We start from the raw sequence: 22,916 nt of genomic DNA on the forward strand, positions 1-22,916 counted from the left end.
AGAAAAAAAATAATGATGATTAAAAGTTATAAGAAAAAAAAGTTAAAATTTAGCATATACAAATTCGAAACAAGTCATTATTTAGCCCAATTTTAAACCAATCCCTCTCATTTCAATGAACTTTTGGGCGAGTTACATACATTTTAATCTGTTCAAATTTAAATGTATAATTCATCCAACTTCGATCTAAACCGTCCATTTATACCCCTACCTCAATCATTAATTATTTTCTTATTCTATTTTAATTATTTTAATGGTGTGTGTCAGTGTGTCCCAAGATCAGATTGGGTGCCAATCCCAAAGAGGCTAAGATTATAAATTGTGCATAGAAAAGTGTTCTTTATATATATATATATATATATATATATATATATATATAAGGATAATGCTAAATGATCAGAAAATTTGATCAGAATTTTAAAAAATTTATAATATTTTTTTTTAAAAATAATTTTTTTTCATTTTTTAATTAAAAAGTATTAAAGTTAAAAGGATAAAAATATTCAGAAAGGTAAAATACCATTCTAGCCAAAAAGATTTTTCCTATATATATATTTTTATTTTTAATTTTTTTAATTTACCTTAATCTTGATTTTAGTTTTTTTTTTTTCAAAGTAATTCATGTTAAATGCATACTTTTTTTTTTATTCATCATTAAATATTCACTAATTCAACTAACTAATTAAAATTCACATGATATAGAAGCCTATTCAAATTTTGAAGGCAATGAAAAACTATTCTATCAAATCATCCAAATACCGTATACATTTTTTAAAACTCGATACAAATACAATGACATTTACAAAGAATCCGAACATCGTAGCACCAAACTACATGTTCATTATTAATGGCCGTCTAGGAGGTTCGCAATAGTACTACAAAACTTTAATTGCCTTGGCACCCTCCCCTATATTACCCCCATTCAACAACTCTATCCATATCAATCAATTTTAACACCCCCCTACCCCCACCCACCCCACTTTCTACCTATATATACACACATGCATTATATGTATTTATATATTGTCAAATAAAAAAGTGATCTTTAACCTTCATTGTCTCATGGAACTATTTTCATGAATTGGGTCATCATTTTTTTGTTTCAAGATTGTACATTTTACATACAATTCTTGTTTTTTTAAACTAAAATTTGTGTAAAAGCAACAGTTTCAGCTTAAAAATTGAATTTTTATACTGTTTGACACGTAAAGGTTTGTTCTTTTTTCAACTCTTTTCTTTATTATTGTCAAAAATTGTCTGTTGGGTAGATAAACCAAACTTAGGCGGACACTACAAAGCTGTCAGCAAAATCAAGATTTACAAATTTAGTAGGCTTAATAGTGCTTTGTCAGCTTCTTTTATTGCTTTGGAAGTGGGGATAATGAAGAAAAATTGTATAAAGAATTGGTGGATTTGAGTTGAAAAAGTGAGGAAAGAGAAAAGTTAGTAGTTTTGATTTAGGTAAAAGTTTCTACTTGTAAAAGGGTTCTCCTCTATTTCTGGTTTATCATATCTTGGAAGGAAGTGGAAAATTGAGGAAGTTTTCAAGAATTTAGTTAATGTGGGAGATGAGCTAAGTCAAGAAAACTTATTTAATGTTTGAAATGTACTTTGCTTAATATATTACTATCCAATAAGGGGTTTTGCTCTTATGCTTAAAGGGGTTGTTTTTCTTCAAGTTCTTGAAATAGTTTTGTTAAGAAGTATAGCTTGTTCATTGTTTAGGACAAATTCTGCAGAGTTTATGATCATTGGGGGTTGAAAGATTCTTCTTTTATATTAATACTTTTTGAGGTGTTCAGATTGTTTTTTGTGGGGTTCTTAACTGGGGTTGTTTCTCTTCAAATTCTTGAAATAGTTTTGCTAAAAAGTGTAGCTTGTTCATTGGTTGAGACAAATTCTGCAGAGTTTGTGATATTGGGGTTTAAAGATTCTCCTTTTATCTACTTTTTGAGGTGTTTAGATTGTCAAGATTTGTGGGTTCTATAATTGGAGTTTTTCTTTTACTTGAAAGAAAATGGTTGGTAGTATTGAAGTGAAAAGTGGTAATAGTGTGTACTCAAATGGGAGTGTACACAACCACAATGGTCCAGAGGAGAAACTTGATGAGCTTAGGCATATTCTTGGTAAATCTGATGGTGATTTGTTGAGGATAGTTTGTGTTGGAGCTGGTGCTTGGGGCAGTGTTTTTGCAGCTTTGTTGCAAGATAGTTATGGTCAATTTCGCGATAAGGTTCAAATTAGGATATGGAGAAGGTCAGGGAGGGCTGTTGATAGAGCCACAGCAGAACATTTATTTGAAGTGATCAATTCAAGGGAGGATGTGTTGAGGAGGTTGATAAGGAGATGTGCATATCTCAAATACGTCGAGGCTAGATTAGGCGATCGGACATTGTATGCTGATGAAATCTTGAAAGATGGTTTCTGCTTAAACATGATTGATACACCATTTTGTCCATTGAAAGTTGTGACCAACTTGCAAGAAGCTGTGTGGGATGCTGATCTTGTGATTAACGGATTGCCCTCGACTGAAACACGCGAAGTCTTTAAGGAGATCAGCAAGTATTGGAAGGAAAGATTAACTGTACCGATCATCATTTCATTGGCAAAGGGTATAGAGGCCGAACTAGATCCAGTTCCTCATATTATTACTCCTACACAGATGATTAATCGAGCAAGTAAGAGTTTATCTTTATCTTGCTTTAGATCTTGTTTCCAGCTGATCTTTACTCGACTTACAGTTCCTAATCAGTATGGCCTTTGAACGCGTGTTTTTCATATAGTGGTTCCTAAATATGTTGAAATGAAACAGAACTTTACTCAGTATGAGCATGTGATTGTTAGTTGTAAAAGAACAACTAAAATGTATCAAAGCTAAAATGTATCGAAGCTTTGTTTCATCCATCAATATGTTAGTTGTAAAAGAAAGAATAATGTTTTGCCTTTCAGTTTCTTAACAATATGATCTGTTCATTGCAGCTGGAGTACCAGTTGAGAATATCCTTTATCTTGGTGGACCAAATATTGCATCGGAGATTTACAACAAAGAATATGCTAATGCTAGGATTTGTGGATCAGAAAAATGGAGAAAACCACTTGCAAAGTTCCTAAGGCAACCTCATTTTATTGTATGGGACAACAGCGACCTTGTAACTCACGAAGTCATGGGAGGTTTGAAGAACGTCTACGCCATTGGAGCTGGTAAATCTTGGTCTTTCTCAATGTTTGTTTGTCTGGGGAATTTATTTTTCAGGTTAAAACCGTTCCCGGTAATAAGCAACCATTTTTGTCTTTTTGACTCGTCAGTTTACTATTATGTTCCGAATACTCAAAAATTGAAAAATGAGCAAGCCTAAGAGCTCTTCAGAGGCTAGTTTAGTCGGCCATTCCATGTTCAAGTTTCATGGTGGCTATTTATAACAAATTATCATCTTCATCTTTAGTTATTCTCAATGAAAAAGCATCATTGGTGTTTATAGCATCTTGTGCCCCTGATTTATGGTACATATTTCCTCCATAAAGACTTGAGAATACACTAGAGACATTTAGCAATTCTCCATGTAACATATAACAAGTTTCAACAATTTACGGTGTTATATGCATCATTAATAGGAGAATTGTCTTACCTTTATTGATATTATTGGTGAGGTAAAGAGAGAATCATTTTTCCTGTTGTACCGTTAAATGTAAATGAGGATTTCGTAAGAGGGACCAGTAACTTGATATTGAAACTGGAATTCTCATCAGAGCCATATGCCCGGCATTTGAAGTCCTGAGCTAACGTTTATGTAACACCAATTTTTTTTTGTGAGAATCTTCTCATTGTTTTTGTGCTTGCCTTCTCATTGATTCCAGGGATGGTAGCTGCACTAACAAATGAGAGTGCTACCAGCAAATCAGTATATTTTGCACATTGTACATCAGAGATGATATTCATCACATATTTACTGACTGAAGAACCAGAAAGGCTTGCAGGGCCTCTTCTAGCTGATACATATGTTACATTGTTGAAAGGTCGTAACTCCTGGTATGGTCAAATGATAGCTAAGGGAGAACTGAGTCTCGATATGGGTGATAGCATTAGTGGCAAAGGAACAATCCAGGTACTCATTTTCTATTACCTATTCTCTTATTATCTCTCTGAAGAGTAGTACTCCCTCCATTTCAATTTGTTTGTCCTACTTCCCTTTTTAGTTCGTTTAAGAAAGAATGCTTCTTTGTTTTTTTGTCCTACGGTCTAAAACCCATTAGAAGCATACTTTGTACAGTGGAAATGGATACTCGATGTTTGGATTTGACACTGTTGTTGATCCTGAATTTTTCCTAGCAATTTCCTCTTTCATTTTATACTAATGCATCAAGTTATTGAGCTTGATCCTTACTGTAACAACTTCTAAGATTCCGGCATCCTAAGCAGTCACGTTCTTTTTCACTTTCCATAGGGAGTTTCTGCTGTCGAAGCATTCTATGAACTTCTAAGTCAGTCAAGTTTGAATGTGTTACATCCCGGAGATAATAAGCCGGTTGCCCCAGTTGAGCTGTGCCCCATCTTGAAGACTTTATACAGGATACTCATAAAAAGGTAAGTCCTTGTACAACACAACATATAGTTGCTGCTTGTGATTTGTTGCTAATGCGTAATCCCGTGTTATAAACTCAACAAATCAGCTGTTATAATTATAATTTAACTTATATACACTGATATCATAAGAGTTTTTACACCATCAGTGTAATTTAACATGTTACAGGCAGCAGGTTGTCTACCTTACTTTCCAAGTTACTAATTCCATTTGTTAAATGAGCAAAAATTTTTACGCAGTCAGTGTATATAAGTTGAACTCTTACAATTTCATGCATAAACAATGAACCGCTACCATCCTAGCAAACTTGTATACGAAAACGACGATTAAGTTTTCATTTTCAAGGGCTAATTTATCCATGTTTTTTTTTTTTAATTTCCAGAGAACAAGGGCCAATGGCTATTCTTCAGGCACTGAGGGATGAAAACTTGAACGATCCGCGCGATCGGATTGAGATTGCACAAAGCCATGCTTTTTACAGGCCTTCACTTCTTGGACAACCTTGATCAACAATTTATGCACAACATTTTTAGTATTTAAAGCAATGAATAAGTGTATAGAGTGATTCAAATTGGATGGATTGTTTTTATGTGGTGAAGAAAACATACATTTCATACTCAAATTTGTATTGATGAACATGCTTAACATATGGTCCTATTTTCTTGAAATTCATTTGAACTTGAAGCCTTTTGTATGGTTTGTTCTTTCCAAAAGCCATTTTGAATTTACTGAATGTTAGTATATTGTGGTCTTTTTTTGAATTCAGCGGAAGCTTAGTGAATCGAGCTGTCTTTATTGTTTTTTAGATGAAAGTGTCCCTTTATTTATTTTGAAGATAAGAGTTTCAAATTCGAAAAAATGACTTCGACAAATTTTTCAAACTCATAAAATTTTAATCTTTTTTCAAGATAAATGTATCTTCATGCACATATTAATTTTTTTTTTTTTTTTTTTTTAACGTCCATATCCCTACTAAATATCTTGAATTTTTAAAAAAAAAGCTATTTTTGAGTTGTTTTTTTTTTTTTTTTAAATGAGTTTCAAATTTGAAAAAGTGATTTTGATTAGTTAAGTGTTGTTTTCACTCATAAAATTTTAATTATTTTTCAAATTAAGTACATGTTCAAAAACATCTTTAATTTGCAAATATACTTTTTTTTTTCAACTTAGTTTTAAATAAATTTTTTGCATTTGGCCATAAATTCTAAATTTTATTTTATTTGTCATAATTTCTTCACTTTTTTCCCAATCTGCTTTGATATGCTTCTTGAGCTGAGAATTACAATGAGTATGTCATTGTTGTTTGGAATTTACGAAATTGGAGTCGAAGATGAATTTCCCATCCAGTGTCTGGGCCTCCAATATGCTTCTTGAGCCGAGAATCTATCAGAAACAACTTTTCTACATCTCAAGATAGAAAATAAGGTTTGCATACATTTGACTCTCCCCAAATTCCACATATAAAATTACAATGAGTATGTCATTTTTATTTGGAATTTATGAAATTGGAGCCGAAGATAAATTTCTCACTTGATGTCCGATACCCACATTGGAGGCCGACAAAATCTAAATTTGCGCCGAAGTCCCACATTGAGGGGCTAGTGCCCACATTGGAAAACCGACAAAATCTGGATTTGCGCCAAAGTCTCGGGAGTGAAACACTCCCTAACAAACACGACTTTGCAGGGGTAAAACGCTGCCTAATAAGGCGACTATATACCTAAGGAAACTCAAACCCGATACCTCATAAAGGATGAATGACTACTTTACTCCGTTACAACCCTCGTTGGTGTGTTTGGATATAGATAGTTATACAAGGAAGAGAAGACATCACTTTAAAAAAAAAAAAAAAAGTTCCCAACTTGGAAAAAAAAGAAGTAAAACCATATTCCATTTTGTAAAAGCCGCAATAATTTTCAATTGGCTAAATACGTTTCTGAAAAAGCTGATTTTCAAAGTCTCCGCATCTTTGCTACGGCGTTTAATTCTACCAAAAAAATGGGGGATTCAAACAATCTTGAAGAATCCTTGAAACCCTTTTACCAGAGAGCTTCAGAGGCTGAGGTACTTTTTTTATACATCAATTCTTTGTTCATGTTTTCTTGTTTAATGTTCTTTTTTTCTTCAAGTTTTGTGCTTTTTTAACCATCTATAGGATTTAATGATTTGTGGGGTTTGCATATTTCTTTCAGTTTTGGTAGATTTTGACGTCTGAGTATGTAAAAATCTGTGCTTTAGTGAATTTCATTGTCATTTGGATTTTAACCTGTGCTCTTTAAGCTTCAGTTTGAATGTGTGTTCTTTTTCTTCAATTACTGTGAAAGTTCTATGCTTTTTCTTTTACAGGTTTATTGATTTATGGTTTTTGCATTTTCTTTCAATCCAATGAATTGTAGCATTTATTTTCATTTATGTGCCACATGGGAGTCGGTTGACGAGTTGAGTTGTCTAGACGTGCATTTTCAAAGTTGACGTGTTTAGTTGCCCCAATTTAAGGTTTTTTTCTATATATTATGTGCCTTATTTTGATCTTGATTTCAACTTGTGCTGTTAAACTTTAGTATTGAATTTCATTTTTTCCCTGTTTGGTACATTAGTGTAAAGCTTCATGCTTTCCCTTCTATAGGTGATGGTTTTGGGGTTTTGTTTTCTTTCAATTTTGATAAATTCTGAGCCCATACAAGTCTTTTCTTTAGTTGGAGACAATATTATTGCACTGTTAGACTGTACAGATAAACGTTGTATGAATGCTGCTTTCGTCTATGTTGCATGACTTCGGGTGCTTGTTGGATCCTTCAAAAGTAGTGCATTTTCAGAGGATCTAACACTGCTGCTGCAGCATTTTTTGAGAGTCCGAGTAATTTCATTTGGCTAATTGTTTTGTTGAATTTTCTTGTTCAATGTTCTTTTTGCTTCAAGTTTTGTGCTTTTTCCCCTTCTATAGGATCTAATTATTTGTGGGGTTTGTATTTTTCTTTCAATTTTGATATATTCTGAGCCCATTCAAGTCTTTTCTTTAGCTGTATGCATTACTATTGCAATTTCAGATTGTAAAGATGAACTTAGTATGGATGCTACTTTCTTTTGGCTAATTGCTTTTAAGAATATTCTGTTGGTTATGCGTTGAAGTATTTGGTGAATGTTGCTCGAAACTCATGTAGGATCCGCTTTTGGAGAGTCTGAGCAACATATTTTGGTAATCCTCACACATCAGATTTGTGCACCTTCGATTCAATTTCATGGATCATGTTTATCAGCTAATGAAAAAATGGATTTGAAAGTTGGAACTGCCAAAACAAACAGTTAATGCAGTTATTCCTCTGATTTTTCCCGAAGAATTTCGAGCAGAGTCTGATTATGTTCCTCCAATAGTTCACGCATATGTACATACAGTGTGCAATGTATACCCTCGCGTTGCTATCATCTAAACTTTCATGGCCTCTTGTCTTACTTCCTCTTTTGAGAATCTAACTCTATCATTTGCATACCTTATATGGCCCAAGCCTATTAGAAACCATGAGATTCTATCCTAATAAGGTTTTTTGCATTCTAAATGGCTGGTACCAACAAAAAATGCCATTAGATTAAATGTATTTACATATTTACAATCATAATTGTTCTTATTGTTGTTACTGCTTATCTCTTCATAAATGTTGTGTTTTTCCTTTCCTTGAGCTGAGGATCTATTGGAAACAACCTCTCTTCCTGTCAAGGTAGGGGTAAGGTCTGCGTACACTCTACCTCCCAGCCCCGCTCGTGGGACTATACTGGGTATGTTGTTGTTTGTTGACATCCGTAATTGTGGTGTATGTAAAACTTTTTGTCGTTTTGTCTTATTCCAACTTTTCTACGTTTACCATCATCGGTGGATACTAAAGACAGTTTCTTTGACTGAAGGAACGATTGGCAAGACTTGAAATTTCAGTTGCTAGTAAGACAGGTTAGTGATGCCTTCAATCATATCCTATGTTGCTTGGATCCTTCAAAAATACGCGAGCAGCATAGATCAAATCTCCTATTGACAACATTTCTAGTTCATAAGTTTTCTCATCTATGCAAACCCGAGGCGCCTGCTGCATTTTCATGTTTATGTGCATGTTGGTGGTTCTTCAGATCCTAAAAATGAGGAATTAGAGAGAACAGTTGCTGAACTCCAGTCAAAGCTGAAGGATGTCACAGCTGAGCTAGAAGCAGAACAAGAAAAGGTCGAGATTTGGATTTGATTTCTTAATCCTTTTCGCCTTTTCAGATAGTGGCGTTGAAGCCAACTAAAGATCAAATTTTCGTTTGATTTCAGGGACATAAACAGGTCGAACAACTAACTTCAGAGAATGCAAAGCTCAAATATCGTATCAAACATCTAGTTCAATCGCTAGAGGAGGTTCTTAGCAAGTTGGCATCGAAGTGAGGTAAAACATTTCATATTGCTCTACTTTTCTTGCATAATCTTTGTTGATATTTAATTAAGTAAATAAAATGAACTCTTATTAAGAGTGTAAGCTTTTAGATGAGATGATCACACCATTCCGACATGATATTAGAGTAGACATATGCCATGAGTTTAGGTCTCACCGCCATCTATTAACAAAAAGAAAAAATCTCGTGCTTGACCAATGAAATAGAATTAGACTCGCACATGAGGAGTCATTATGAACACTAATTTTAAGTAAACAAAAGTGTACTCTTTCTTAGAGTTGTAAGTTTTTCGATGAAATGGTCACATAATTCGAACAATCTTTTCCCTTTTCTTCTTGCAGCAAGCCAAGAAAACAAGGCATATTTGTAATTATTAATGTGACTATTTCGATTATTTCACCTGCGTAACTTTACCCACCAAGGTTTAGGTTCATGAAAAGTACCCAAGGTATGGCCTAGCGGTCAATGAAGTGGTTAAAACCCATGAGGTCTCGAGTTCAAATCCTAGTAGAGGCAAAAATATTAGATGATTTGTTTCCATTTGTCCAAGCCTTGATGGACATAGTTAACAACAAAAAAAAGGCTTAGGCTACTGTCAAGATATTTGTAAATTTATATATGCTTTTTTCTTACCGGTAATTAATAATTTAGCATCTTTTTCTAGTTGTCATATTATTTTGTCATTGCTAATATTCTCTTCATTGTTTTCAACATGACTTCTTAGCCACTACATTTGTTTTACCTATTTATTTTTTAGCCGGAGGTCTATCGAAACATCCTCTCTTCCTTCACAAGGCAAGGGTATGGTATAAACGTACACACCACTTTCTCCAAACTCACTTATAGAATTACATTGATTATATTATTATTGTTGTTGATAATTTGCACATTTTATGTGATCACACTAATGTCTCATGAATTTTCCTTTATTGCAGGTAATTTTTTTTGAAGCGGGATGATAGCTCTTTTACTTCAAATACTTAGTTGCATGTTAGCAAAGGAGTTATTTAAACTGTTGATTCTTATGCATGAGTTTTAAGAAAAAGGAATTTAAATTGTACTCTTTCTTTAAAAAAAAATCATAACCGTTGTATTTTGGCTTATTTCTGGGCATCTCAACTAATTTCACGAGGTAATTGGTACTTTCCATAAGCACTTGTATCAGATTACTTTATCTACCAAAACTTAGGACAAATATTAATATTCAGTAAATTCAAAATGGCCCAACAACATTATAGTATATATTATGTAAACCAATCCGTGAATTATACCATAGTTAAATAAAAAAATATGAAAGTAGCTCTACACTGATAGGATATAACTTGAAAACAATTAAACACTCATATAATGCATCAAAAAGTACATTGACCAACACTTAATTTTTTTTTTATGACAATGGTGTTTGAATCAACGTGTGTGCACCTCAATTGTTTCGCAGGCACTTGCTAGCTACTCCCATTATATATAGAGTAACTTTGTCCACCAAAGTACCTAATATGAAATCATGTAATTCTTTCTACTCCTTAGAATTTAAACTTGAAACCTTGTGATTTTTCTCACTGCATAGACCATAAGGCCACACAACTCAAGTGCTCTAGCATCCAAACACGAGATTTTCAGTCATATCAGAAGATAGAGCAACCTTTTTTGTAGGAGTGAGTATATATAGAAACCATTCTTCAAAGAAAAGAATAAACATAGAGAAATATAGTTGACTCTTCATACATACCCCATCCATATCAGGACAAACTACACAATATAATGATTCATCGATGCAACAAAGTTTCTGCAGAAGTGTATATATATATATAATATATATATATATATGATAACCGTGGTGTACATACCTACTTGATTGCATCTCGGCTAATTTCACAAGGTACCTGCTATCTCCACCAACATAGGTACCAGATAACTATCAACTAAGGCTTGTAGAATCAAGAAGAAATAACCTAGTGTTTTTGGCTCCGCTGAGATCTCAACTTAAAATTTCATGATTCTCACCCTACTTCATTGACTACTAAGTTCCACACTCTTGGGTGTGTTTCTCCAGAACAATATATAGTTGCCAAGTTCTATAGACAGTAAATTTAAAGAGAAAACCAGCTGCAAATTGCCAGGCTCAATTAGCAAACTAAGCAAAAAAATGAAACTCAACTTTATAAAAGTGGTCCTTACCAGGGTAATGATCAACTCAGTAACTAAAGAAGGGTATTATCAACAAAATTAGTAATGCCTTCCTGGAAGTATCCGGCTACAAGACGATTCCTAGAATCAGCATTTTGCTATATTTTTCCTGGTGTATCTGTTCTTTATAAGCAAAACTTCAATTTCTCTGTACAGTTGGTTATATGAACATGATTTGCTAGTATCACCCTTTTCCTATAGAGCTCCTTTCATAAGAACTTGTAAACATTTCTGTTGTGCCTCACTTGAGGATGTAGCAAACAAAAAGTGGTTATAGAGATTGGTCCTTTCGTCTCATAAGAACTTGTATACAAGTCTGTTATGCCTCACTTGAAGATGTAGTGAACAAAAAGTGGTTATAGAGATTGCTTTTACGTTGACCGACCTTTGGCTAGAAGCTTGTGAAGGTGTTCTTGCAGCTCAGCTTTGCGAAATTTATATACCCCATGCACATTATGGTGCCTTGCCACGGCCCTGAGTTGATTCATTGTCATATACTTGAGATCTGTTTTGTCCGGAATTGGAACAGTGAATGTTGGGGAATCAAGAAGTTCATCATTCTCAACTTTAATGACTTGAAGGTTTTGATTTGATCTGTCGTATGATTTTACCAACCTATTCTGAAAATCTCTCAAATTCTCATTCTCTTGGAGGATTGGTCCTGTGGAACTTGTTATCCTTCTCTTCTTCAAGTGGATCAAAGAAGTTGAACTGATCTCCGGAAGATCACCAGTTCCTTTGGCTCCACCAAGTGGTGACAGACTCTCTTTGGTTGTTTTGTCTCTGGACTCATCACCTCCATTCTCCTTAGTACTTCCAGTCTTTAACTGCCTCTTGAGTTTTAGACCAGAAGGTGACTTGAACCCTAATTCCTCGGCAAGACATGGCTCTTTGGCCATTTCTGCAGGTACCTTCCATTTGAACTTCAGCCTCTGACTTTCTAGCTTTTGGGAAAATATTGAGTTAGATTTGTGTATGGTGAGTACTTGACTTTTGGGGGATTGCTTCACTTGCAGTTCACCTTTGAATTTTTCCAGTTGCTTGTTTCTGTCTTTCTTTATAGGATTTAACATGAGCAGACCTTCTCCCTTTATTCCAGGAATTTTTTTTGCGCCAGTCTGCTTTTGACTTACCAATTGACTTGAGGTGTGCTTTTCTCTAGTCTGACCAGCCTTTGCTCCATTCTGTGCCTGTTCATCTCCGGATTCTTTAGGTTCTTGTTTTACAGCACTTAGACGGGTCACCACAATTGCTCCAGCAGGCTGTCAAACGATATTGTCCCCCTTTTAGATGGGTAAGTCTCAAATAAGAACCAGAAAGTTTTCATGTATAAATGAATAGATACACAGACAGTAACGAACTCCACAAGTATAAACACTGAAGTTGCACACTGTGCCCTTACCTACCTCTCTAAGTTATACATTACCCATGGCTTTTCCTCTTCTCAATATAAGCTAAACTCTGAGACATTAGTCTACTTTACCAGCATTATGAAAATTACTTCCAAACTTTAGCCTCCTAGCCTGTTTCAATATTGTGATAGCACACTAAAGCAAATGGAAGATATTTCCAAACCTTAGGTCCTTCTCCAATGCTTGTTTGCTTGACTCCTAGAGATGGCTTTATGATTATGCTGTCATTAGAACCTTGTTGCATCAATTCATCCTCAAGGAGATCTTCTGACATGTTGATCTTCCTCTTTGATTCTCCACAAAATTCAGCTTTGTCTCTTAGAGGCTTTGTGCTTGCACTCTTTAAAACAGCACATGCAAACTGCTCGTGTAAGAATTAGATAAGATAACCGGTTAGTTGAAATATCTAGATTGGTATGTAACCTTATATGAATGAATGCTCAGTAAGCAGATCTATAAGTACATTGTTGAGTTGTGAAGGATTTTCTCGTTTGCTTCCATTAATCAGCTTTCCAGGAATATCAGACTCATTCAAATCCTTCAAAGTGGACTTGTCACTAGCATGACCAAAAGACTTTGTACAGGAGCCTTTGGTGATTGCATGTTCATCCTGGTCATTGTTTGAGAAAGAATGAAAATGCAGTCAATTGGACAAGTTTGGATGGAAAATTGATGCAACGAGGGAGCTGAAATGCTAGCATCCATTACGAAAAGAAATAAAAGGGCCTTAAGAGTACCAATGAACGGTCTTCAAATACTATTTAATTATAGACTCACAAAAATATGAGAAGTAAGCACAGAGATATTTATCTGATAAACTTATGCAATATACCCTAAATAGCTCAAAATCCTGCACATTTACAGCACCTCAATAGCTGTGCTTCCGTGGTTCAAATTCTCTTGCAATTTGCAACTCTTTAGTGGAACTACTAGAGATTATAAGCACTTACTGTTTCTTGTCGATTTCTTTCTTGAACCACAGATGATGTCTGGATCGTAACATTGGCCTGGACAGTAGATTCACCATTCGTTTCAACAGTCTCAATATCTTTTAAATTGTGGTTGTCGGCTGCTTCAACTTTTATAAGAACAGATGCAGCTAGCTTTGAACTTCCAAGAGTAGAGTATGCGGTCTGTTGATTATAAGGTAAAAGTCATGGAAATTCAACCAACTACTTAATTTGTAGGTTCAATGATTAGCTATATAAATGTAGAGATAATTCAACAATTATCTTCATTTAACAGCCCATTAGTTTCCTATTTATTCTTTCAATTTTAAGAATCACATTAAATTCCAAAAGTTTTCTGTCAAACAGCAAAGCACGTGTTATTCCTCAATTTTTTTTGGAGAGGGTCAGTAAAATGAAGATCATATTCACAAAAGGCAGCTCTAAGATGGTGCTGAATATGTACAGCTTAACCAAAAAGTATACTTCCTTCTATTCATAAAAGGCAGCAATGCACATATGTTATCCAATAAGTACTAATATCTAGCATTAACTTGAGAACATCAAGTATAAGCAATCTTACATCGGAAAGAACAATCACAGCCATCCAAGGCAACAGTAGATAAGAACAAGTAAATGTTCTGGGACCAAACCTGCTTGTCTCGTGGAGAAGAGAAATTTCTTGGCGGTGTCTCTAATATCTCATGAATTCTCTCTGAAGGTTTTTTATTTGTTTTTAAGTGAACACCAGAAGCTTGGACATTTTCAATTTTCAAGGCAGTTATCAAACTACCAAGGCGATCAATCTTTTTATTTAAAGCAGCAATGCACATGTCCAACCATCTTTCATCAGTACGGGATAGTTGGCTTTGTAGCATCACTATATCATCTTCAAGTTCGGCAATTTCTGTATCAGCTTTTGCAATGAGTATCTCTAGCACTTGCACACAACATTTCTCATTTAAGGCATCTTCTTCTATAATGTCTGGAAGCAAATCCATATAAAAAATGAAGCCAGGCAGATGCACGTTAATTGAAAACTATGTCTTTAAAAGTAAAGTATCTAATAGACTTTTTAAGAATGTATAAAAACAAGAGAGCTAATTAATAAAGTTACCAAGCTTTTGACTGAAATAGAAGTTTTGAGCCAAGCTGTTTGCTGGAAAACTGTTTTCATCTGAAGAAAAACTAAGTAAGTCAGTGCATTGATCTAAAGGTGATATTCGGTCCTCTTCAGCACTGCTTCTACCAAACAACCGCAAAAAGTGATCAGGTTAAACTAAGTAGGCAAGCCACTTATCGAGAAATAACACTACTCAATAAGTAGGCAAACCTTGAAAGTAAGGTGGGCCCCAGATGAACAAATCCATCTCTTTAAGAATCTTTAAGAAAGATCACCCTGTATCAGATACAAAAAAGAAGGATTGCAATTACATCCCTAATTTAAGAGAATATATCACCCGCAAAACTACACAGGCAGACACGCTGCAAGCTAACGATGATAAAGTTGCCAAATTCAGTATAAGCTGCCTATGATCAACAATTCCAAATGCAAGAATGACCGTTAAAACTGGAAAATGGTATTGCAGCCTGCAGCCCCACTAACTTATACAACTAAGCATAGTCCATATGGTGCTTCATGGTCTTAGAAAGATTGATTAATAGGTTTCCTTTGTTGGAAGAAAATGAGTCGAAGTCCTGGTGGTTCTACATCTTCTTCACCCCTTAACCCAGTCTTCTAGTACCCTCCTTTCCCCACCCGAACTCACCAACAACAACATACCCAGTGTAATCCCACAAGTGACCTATAAGTGGTGTCGGGAGAGGGTAGATTGTACGTAGACCTTACACCTACTTCATCGAGGTAGAGAGTTGTTTCTAAAGAACCCTCAACCCAAACTCAAGTGCAACAAATCAAAGTAGTTATCAAAAAGCAAATACAGCAGAAAAGTCAGTTCTGCCTCTGCATCACCCCCTAACCCAGTCTTCTAGTACCCTCCTTTCCGGCTTTCCCCACCCCAACTCACCAACAACAACAACATAATCCCACTAGTGGGCCATAGGTGGAGCCCAGGGAGGGTATATTATACATAGACCTTATCCATTCCTCATTGAGGTAGAGAGATTGTTTCCGAAAGACATCAAATCAAACTCAAGTGCAGCAAATCAAATTAGTTATGAAAAAAAGAAAATACGGCAGAAAGACACCACCACTATCTCACCACCCAAAATGTTCATGAAAACCCCATCCTTACATCATGAAACATACTAGTAATATGCAGATTAGTCCACTACATACAAAAAGAAGAACAAGAAAAAACTACTCCTCTCACTCTTCAACATTCACTCATTTTTTTAAAAAATACAGCACGAAAATCAAAACCCAAGTATACTCCACCATTTCATTAGCATAAAAACTCTAGCAAAAACAAAAAACACATAAATTTAACACTTCCAACTGAAAAATGCACGAGAATGTAACAAAAAAATCTTGAAAATTAAAGCTAACAAAGCGAAATACCTGAAAATTTCTGAATCCAACAATGAAAAGAGCAAAAAGGGGTTTTGAAACCCTAAAAATTTGTAGAAAAAGTGAGCTAAGAATGGATTTTTTTTTTTTTTTTTGCAGAGATGAAAGCTAAGCTTAGTATATATAGAGTAGTGTGGACTGTAGAGTAAGCAGGGGAAGGGTATGGTTGTAATTAAATGGCAATTGAAGGGTAAATTATACTAATAGGAAATTGTTGCCTATTTGTGACTTGGAAGATTTAAGGAAATTGTGGGGCCTACTATCTTGATTCCTTAAAATGGATTTTGGACCCCACCTATGCTGACCTATTGATCTTGCTCTTTATAGTAAATAAAATAAAATAAAATTGTGTTCGATATCAGCATCAGAGTTTGAGTAGACTTACGAATTGTGCATTATAAGATCTATTTCTTCAGTAGCTGATAAGATTATTTTTATTTTTTGTGTTTGGTAGAGAGTAATCAAAAATGGATAGTGTTCAATTGGAGTATGATAGCGTGATTAAATTGGAGCTCCTCTTCAAGATGGATGGATAAGAGGACGCGTACCTCGAATTCTGATTATAGATAAGCATTAGAGTTTGAGTATACCTTAGAATTACGCATTGTAAGGCCTATTTTTTTAGTAGCTAACGAAGATTATTTTCATTTTCCTGTACCTCAGACTTTTGATTGTAGATAGAGGGATACCAATGTTAATACTTTGAAAAACACAATTTTGATTTTGAGGGGAAAAAAAATAGAAAAAGAACATTTTCATAATTAAAGAACCCGTTTGGCTAATTCAATTTGAAATTATATTTGAAATTTAAATATCAAAAAGATATTGTAACTTGTTCTATTAACTCGCTTTTAAAGTTGTATTTAAGTATAAATACATTCAAACATGAAGATTGTTCCATATACTTTTTACAAAAAAATATAATAAAAAATATAACTAAACACAATTTCATCTTTTAAGAAGTAATATTCTTCTTAAACACTTCCGCAAAGGAATAGTAAGCTTTCACATGCACATGTTATTTGCAAAAAAATGTCGTGTCCCACTTTATTAGCTCTTGTTTGGCAATGAATTTTGAAGTTAAAAATTGAAATTTAAAATTTTGAATTTTTGAAGTTATATTTAGACATTTTTTAATTAAAATTTTGTGCATGGATACACCAAAATTTGAACAATAAAATTCTTAAATGCTAATCAAATTTTATGAATAAAATAAATATTTGAAATAGTTTTTTAAAATCTGATTTACAATCTATGGTCAAATGCTAAATATATTATCTAAATATAGAATGAATAATAACTTAAATTATGGCAACATGTTTTCATAAAACAAGATTTGAAAACAATTATTTATATGTAAAATATATGGTTCTTTTTTGTATTTGTTTAATTTTTGAATGTCAGAACTATATGTTATTTGTATTGATGGAAAAATAATAATAGCTCGATAGAATAATCGAAATAGAGATGAATATAGATGTTCTAGCTTATGATTTTTAAATCACAACCTTTTTTTTTCTTTTTTCATAATGTGTACAAATGAATTTTAGCACAAATACAAAATCCGAATTAAAAAAATATTAAATTTTATCGAATTAATAATTATAATTTATACGGTGACTCTTCTCCTATGTTGAAAATATATACAAGTTAGCCCAAATACTATTCTCAACCGCGATAGTGTTAGAGGAACATTTTATTGAATATATAATTATAATTTATACTGTGAATCTTCTCCTATGTTGAAATATATACAAGTTAACCCAAATACTATTCTCAATCGGGATAGAATTAGAGGAGCGTCAAAAATTCACACTACATATGTCTAAGGACAACTAAGGAACTATAAAGTATACTTATTAGTAATTTGATACATCAATAACAACATACTTAGTATAGTTTTATAAGTGGCCTTACGAAGAATAGTAAGTCTTACATCTATCTGTCAAAGATAAAAAAACTATTTCTAATAAACCATCAACTCAAATAAAACATGATAAAATCAAGTAAGAGATTGATTTGATACATAAATAACATAATGTTTAGAAACAAAATAAATATTCAAAATTCCAACCATGAATTACTAACCCTCGCAAAATTGTCTATTATTATAAGAAAATTTCTAAAAGATTCGTTTAGTTGAGGAATAAGTTATCTCAATTTTTTTTTAATCACATTCTCATTATAAAATAAAATAAAAGCCATTATAATTTCAAAATAAATTATTTTACAACATTATTCCAACCAAACATAAAATAAATTCATCTAAAATTACTTTCAAAATTATTACTTTTTATCTTTCGTACCAAACGAACCTCATGATCTAAGGGAGAGAGGAAAGACAAGAAACACTATAACTACACACCTCCCTACAAAAGTTGCCAAACACACAAAAACACAAATCAAACCAAAGCCATCCCTTTTACACACAAAATTGAATCATCCCACAACAAATCAAGAAACACACACAAATCAAAGTTTCCATGAATGAATGAACCCTTTCTCTCTTCCTTAATCCAAAATCTAACAACAACCCATTTCCACCATGTCCACACCACAATCAGAAAAACAAGCTCTTTTTATTACCTCACTCATCATTTTCTGGTATTCTTCCAACATTGGTGTTCTTCTCCTCAACAAATTATTACTTTCTAATTATGGTTTCTCTTTCCCAATCTTCCTTACTATGTGTCATATGTCTGCTTGTGCTGTTCTTAGCTATGTTTCCATTGTTTTCTTAAAGATTGTACCTTTTCAAAGGATCAAATCAAGATCTCAATTTTTGAGGATTTCTACACTTAGCCTTGTATTTTGTGGGTCTGTTGTGGGTGGTAATATTTCTTTAAGGTATTTACCTGTTTCATTCAATCAAGCTGTGGGTGCTACGACGCCGTTTTTCACTGCAGTGTTTGCTTATATGATCACCGTGAAGAGGGAAGCTTGGCTTACCTATGGTTGTCTTGTTCCTGTGGTTGCTGGTGTTGTCATTGCAAGCGGGGTATGTTTTACTAGTTTTGAATCTTTTTTTTTTCTTGATCGTTTGTGTTGAATCAATTGTTAATCTTTGTGTTTGGGTTAATTTGTGATGTATTCATTATTTTTGTGTTTTTTTTTCTCCTTTTAAATCTACTTTTTTATGTGTTACCTGAGTCGAAGATCTTTCGAAACAACCTCTTTACCTCCACGAGGTAGTAGGATAAGGTGTGGTACACTCTACCCTCCCTAGACCCCACGTGTGTGATTTTATTGGGTATGCTGTTTTTGTTGTGATTTAGCTTTTGGGAGAAAGATAAATCTTATTATGAGCTTTTTGGGATCTTGAGAAATCTATGGTTGTTGAAAGTTGGAAAAAAATAATTGAATGTTAGCTTTTGCTAGTGTAAATTTGCCTTTTTTTTTTGTTTTTCACCTGGTGTACGGTATTTGGATTGGAGCTTTGACTAATTCGGATTTGTGTTGCATATGGCCATTTGAGGGATCACTCGTTTAACATGATTTTTTTCCTCATGAGACCTTTAATTAAAGGTGATAGAAATTTCTAATCTTTTACTTTAAAAAGAATTTATTTAGTTTTGGATCAATTGTCAATTTTTGTTTGTTTTGCGGGGCTATGTTGCTCGGACTCTCCCAAAAATGTTGTTGTGCTTGTGTTGGATCCTCCAAAAATGCATTACTTTTGAAGGACCCGACATGCACGTGTTTTCTTTTGTTTGATCTGGTTGTGACTTGTGATTTAATTTTTCTGAAGAAAGACATCTATATCTTAATTTTCTGTGATTTTTAGCCTTTTAGGATATTGAGAAATCTACAGTTGTTTATCATTTGGAATAATAAGAAGCTCCCTCGGGAAAGTACTACAACACACAGCTACCTGCTACCCTAATCCTCGACCTCCAGACCTTTCTATCTAAGAGTCATGTCCTTAGTAAGCGATTGATGTGTCGTGTATTCATTTCGCTGTAACACTGGTTGAAAGAAAGGTTAGCTTCCTGAAGCTGCAATATAGTTTGAACAGCTAGTGGTCCAAATAGATGCACACTAGTGGAGAAGTAAAATATCGAATCACCGTAATGGTTGCACACAAGTACTTACTCTGCTTTAGATTTTGGTCCAATTTTTTCCATTATGGTGAAGTGTTGATTTGATCTTCCAAGTCTTTACCTATCATGGAAAACGAAAAATTTTCAACTGTTTTTATGAGTTAAAATCTGGAAAGTACTTAATATACCTCCTTATAAGCAACTTAAGTACATGTTCAGCTTTTACTAATGTACTGACAAGTATGTCAATTGATGGCAGGGGGAGCCTAATTTCCACCTTTATGGATTCATTATGTGTATAGGTGCAACTGCTGCACGTGCGTTCAAGTCTGTTCTTCAAGGTGTTCTTCTTTCCTCTGAAGGGTAAGTATTTTGGTTTTCTGAACATCTATTTCAATTTTTCTCTTTGGAATTGAATTTACAAGGATAAAAGAAAGTGTGTGATGACAGGGGTAGCGTTCATTTTTCTCCTCGTATATGTCATTTGCTTGTTTCAGCACTGCCCGTTCTTTAGTGTTTCCGATTGGGGTTGGTTGATAATACTAGAAATATAATCCAACATTTGAACAATCCGATTGGGGTTGGTTGCTTCTTCAAGATTTGACATTTTTTTGTTTCAATTGTGATGGTATTGAAGAGCCTCTAGGGCATAGATCTTGTGGTAAGAGTGCAGTGTGTGGTGTGTATATGTTCATTAAGTAAGGCGCACGTCACAGGTTAGAGCCCTGTCGTAGAAATAAGCCTGACATTTAAGTGTAGGATAGAAGAGCGAACCTATTATCCACCAATTTCAAACCATGCACTACTGGCCCTCGGGGATTTCAAAAGTTATTTCTCATTCATTTGTTTTACTGATACTTTTTAACAGCTCTTTCTAACCTGCCTTCTCTTATTAGGGAAAAATTGAACTCCATGAATCTGCTGCTTTACATGTCACCAATTGCTGTTCTAGTTTTAATGCCTGCGGCAATCATAATGGAGCCTAATGTGATAGATGTCACTGCGACACTTGCAACGGAACATAGATACCTTGGCCTACTTATTTTGGTCAATTCTGCAATGGCATATGGAGCCAATTTGTTGAACTTTTTGGTGACAAAGCATACCAGTGCTTTGACACTCCAGGTTTTACTCTCTACTTCTTCTCCTCCTCGTTCGTCCCATAAATGATACGATGTATTTTTCGCACTCAAGGGTGTGGCCTAGTGGTCAATGAGGTGAATTGAGAATCATGAATTTGTCGGTTCAAATCTCAATGGAAACAAAAAAACACTAGGTGATATCTTCCTATATGTCCTAGCCTTGATGGATAGAGTTACCTGGTAACTCCTGCTAATGGAATGTGACATGTATCCCGTGGAATTAGTCGAGGTGCACACAAGTTGGCCAGTATACCACAGTTATGAAAAATAAAATTAAAAAAATGATACAACATTTTTCAATGCTAAACAGACACACACTGAAGTTTATTTTGTGCTTAAAATTTAAAAGAGAATACATGGTAGCATGATAAATGTATATGACAAATCTATGTTGCTTGAAATCTGCAAAAATATTGTTGCGCCCGTGTCAGATCTTCCAAAAATACACTACTTTTGGAGGATCCGGCACACACATGTCCGCAATTTTGAAAAGTCCAAGCCAACGTAGATGACAAATGTGTATGACAGACAACAATTATTTGATGAACTTTATTACTCACATTCATATATAAGGGATGATATTTTTGTATATTGTTACGTATACAATAAAATACGAGTAATATTTTTAATATTACGTCACCCCCAGATTAATTTCTGAAATAGTTCTAACACAAGAAGTTAGTTGTTTCTCAGAAATTACTCATGCAATTTCACATTATACCGCGGTATCTATTGTTTTCAACTCGTTCTAAGCATCTTCATACTCTGTCTACTTCTGTAGGTCCTAGGAAACGCTAAAGGTGCTGTGGCTGTTGTTATATCTATACTTCTTTTCCGAAACCCTGTAACTTTTACTGGAATTGCGGGCTATACATTGACTGTGATGGGGGTTGTTGCTTACGGAGAAGCCAAAAGAAGACACAAATGAGCTGAGATTTGGCCTTCGTTTCTTCTCCAACGAAGCCCCATACTTTTGTTTTCTTGAAGTTTAGAGACATATATTGTAGATTGAAGATAAAACGGATTTCACTGCTACATTGTAGGTTGTAGCACATAGATATACAGAGAGGAAATAGAAAAAGGGGATGCTGATAAAAATCGTTGTTTTAGACGATGAATATATAGAAAAACTATTCAGTTCTAGTAGTTCAGCCTGGGAAATGTTCCCGTTCATTAGTTGTATTCTTTACATCGAGACGATAGGATGTATGCATCTGTATCTGACTCTGATGTTGATATATTAAAGTAATTTAATGTCTTATTCGCCATCCTTTTGCGTTTGTGCTATGTTATATTTCCATTTTACTCGAAATTTTCTATCGATGCATTTATGCTTTTGAATGATTGAAGTAAACTTTGATGATGATGTCTTGACTTGCTAACTTAACCTCTTAAGACTAAGTTATTTCGAGAAATTCTCGAAAGCCAGTGGTGAGCAATTTGAAACTCGGTGGAGAATGGGCCCGCATCTCTATCTTTCTCCACTTGAATATCAAGATTTTGCATGTGGCATAGTTTGAACCTGTGAAGGTATTATCAGAACAATTTTGTAAACTACATTTGTAGGTTGTGGTGTAATGGTGGGACTGCTCCACCCTTAACCAGAGTTCTCAAGTTCAACTCCTAGGTATGGAGAAAATCCAGTTGGGAGCACCACCCTAG

At 34.3% G+C, this 22,916-nt stretch overlaps 4 protein-coding genes across 4 annotated transcripts; 3 read left to right on the forward strand and 1 right to left on the reverse strand.

Moving 5' to 3' along the window:
* The first annotated feature begins 1,831 nt into the window (after positions 1 to 1,831).
* On the forward strand, positions 1,832 to 5,338 carry LOC125818618 (probable glycerol-3-phosphate dehydrogenase [NAD(+)] 1, cytosolic). The gene is made up of 5 exons (XM_049498120.1): positions 1,832 to 2,678; positions 2,980 to 3,201; positions 3,856 to 4,103; positions 4,443 to 4,582; positions 4,963 to 5,338. The coding sequence occupies exons 1-5, from the start codon at positions 2,018 to 2,020 to the stop codon at positions 5,084 to 5,086; spliced, it is 1,395 nt and encodes a 464-aa protein (XP_049354077.1). The 5' UTR covers positions 1,832 to 2,017; the 3' UTR covers positions 5,087 to 5,338.
* A 1,148-nt stretch (positions 5,339 to 6,486) lies between these two features.
* On the forward strand, positions 6,487 to 8,989 carry LOC125818634 (uncharacterized). The gene is made up of 4 exons (XM_049498143.1): positions 6,487 to 6,644; positions 8,478 to 8,520; positions 8,694 to 8,785; positions 8,878 to 8,989. Exons 1-4 carry the CDS (start codon positions 6,579 to 6,581, stop codon positions 8,986 to 8,988), a joined length of 312 nt encoding a protein of 103 aa, XP_049354100.1. The 5' UTR covers positions 6,487 to 6,578; the 3' UTR covers position 8,989.
* Positions 8,990 to 11,554: 2,565 nt separating this feature from the next.
* Positions 11,555 to 16,166, reverse strand: LOC125818613 (uncharacterized). Its single transcript, XM_049498114.1, has 8 exons — positions 16,064 to 16,166; positions 14,876 to 14,941; positions 14,660 to 14,719; positions 14,196 to 14,527; positions 13,546 to 13,728; positions 13,059 to 13,205; positions 12,759 to 12,956; positions 11,555 to 12,445 (listed from the first exon to the last, which is right to left on the reverse strand). Exons 2-8 carry the CDS (start codon positions 14,910 to 14,912, stop codon positions 11,555 to 11,557), a joined length of 1,848 nt encoding a protein of 615 aa, XP_049354071.1. The 5' UTR covers positions 14,913 to 14,941; positions 16,064 to 16,166.
* A 2,317-nt stretch (positions 16,167 to 18,483) lies between these two features.
* LOC125818625 (UDP-URONIC ACID TRANSPORTER 1-like) lies at positions 18,484 to 22,323 on the forward strand. Its single transcript, XM_049498130.1, has 4 exons — positions 18,484 to 19,070; positions 20,372 to 20,475; positions 21,009 to 21,237; positions 22,036 to 22,323. The coding sequence occupies exons 1-4, from the start codon at positions 18,618 to 18,620 to the stop codon at positions 22,180 to 22,182; spliced, it is 933 nt and encodes a 310-aa protein (XP_049354087.1). The 5' UTR covers positions 18,484 to 18,617; the 3' UTR covers positions 22,183 to 22,323.
* The last annotated feature ends 593 nt before the right edge of the window (positions 22,324 to 22,916 follow it).

Source organism: Solanum verrucosum, unplaced genomic scaffold (genome assembly GCF_900185275.1).
Source record: "Solanum verrucosum unplaced genomic scaffold, falcon-dt-bn FXZP01000252.1, whole genome shotgun sequence".
Taxonomy (NCBI): Eukaryota; Viridiplantae; Streptophyta; class Magnoliopsida; order Solanales; family Solanaceae; genus Solanum; species Solanum verrucosum.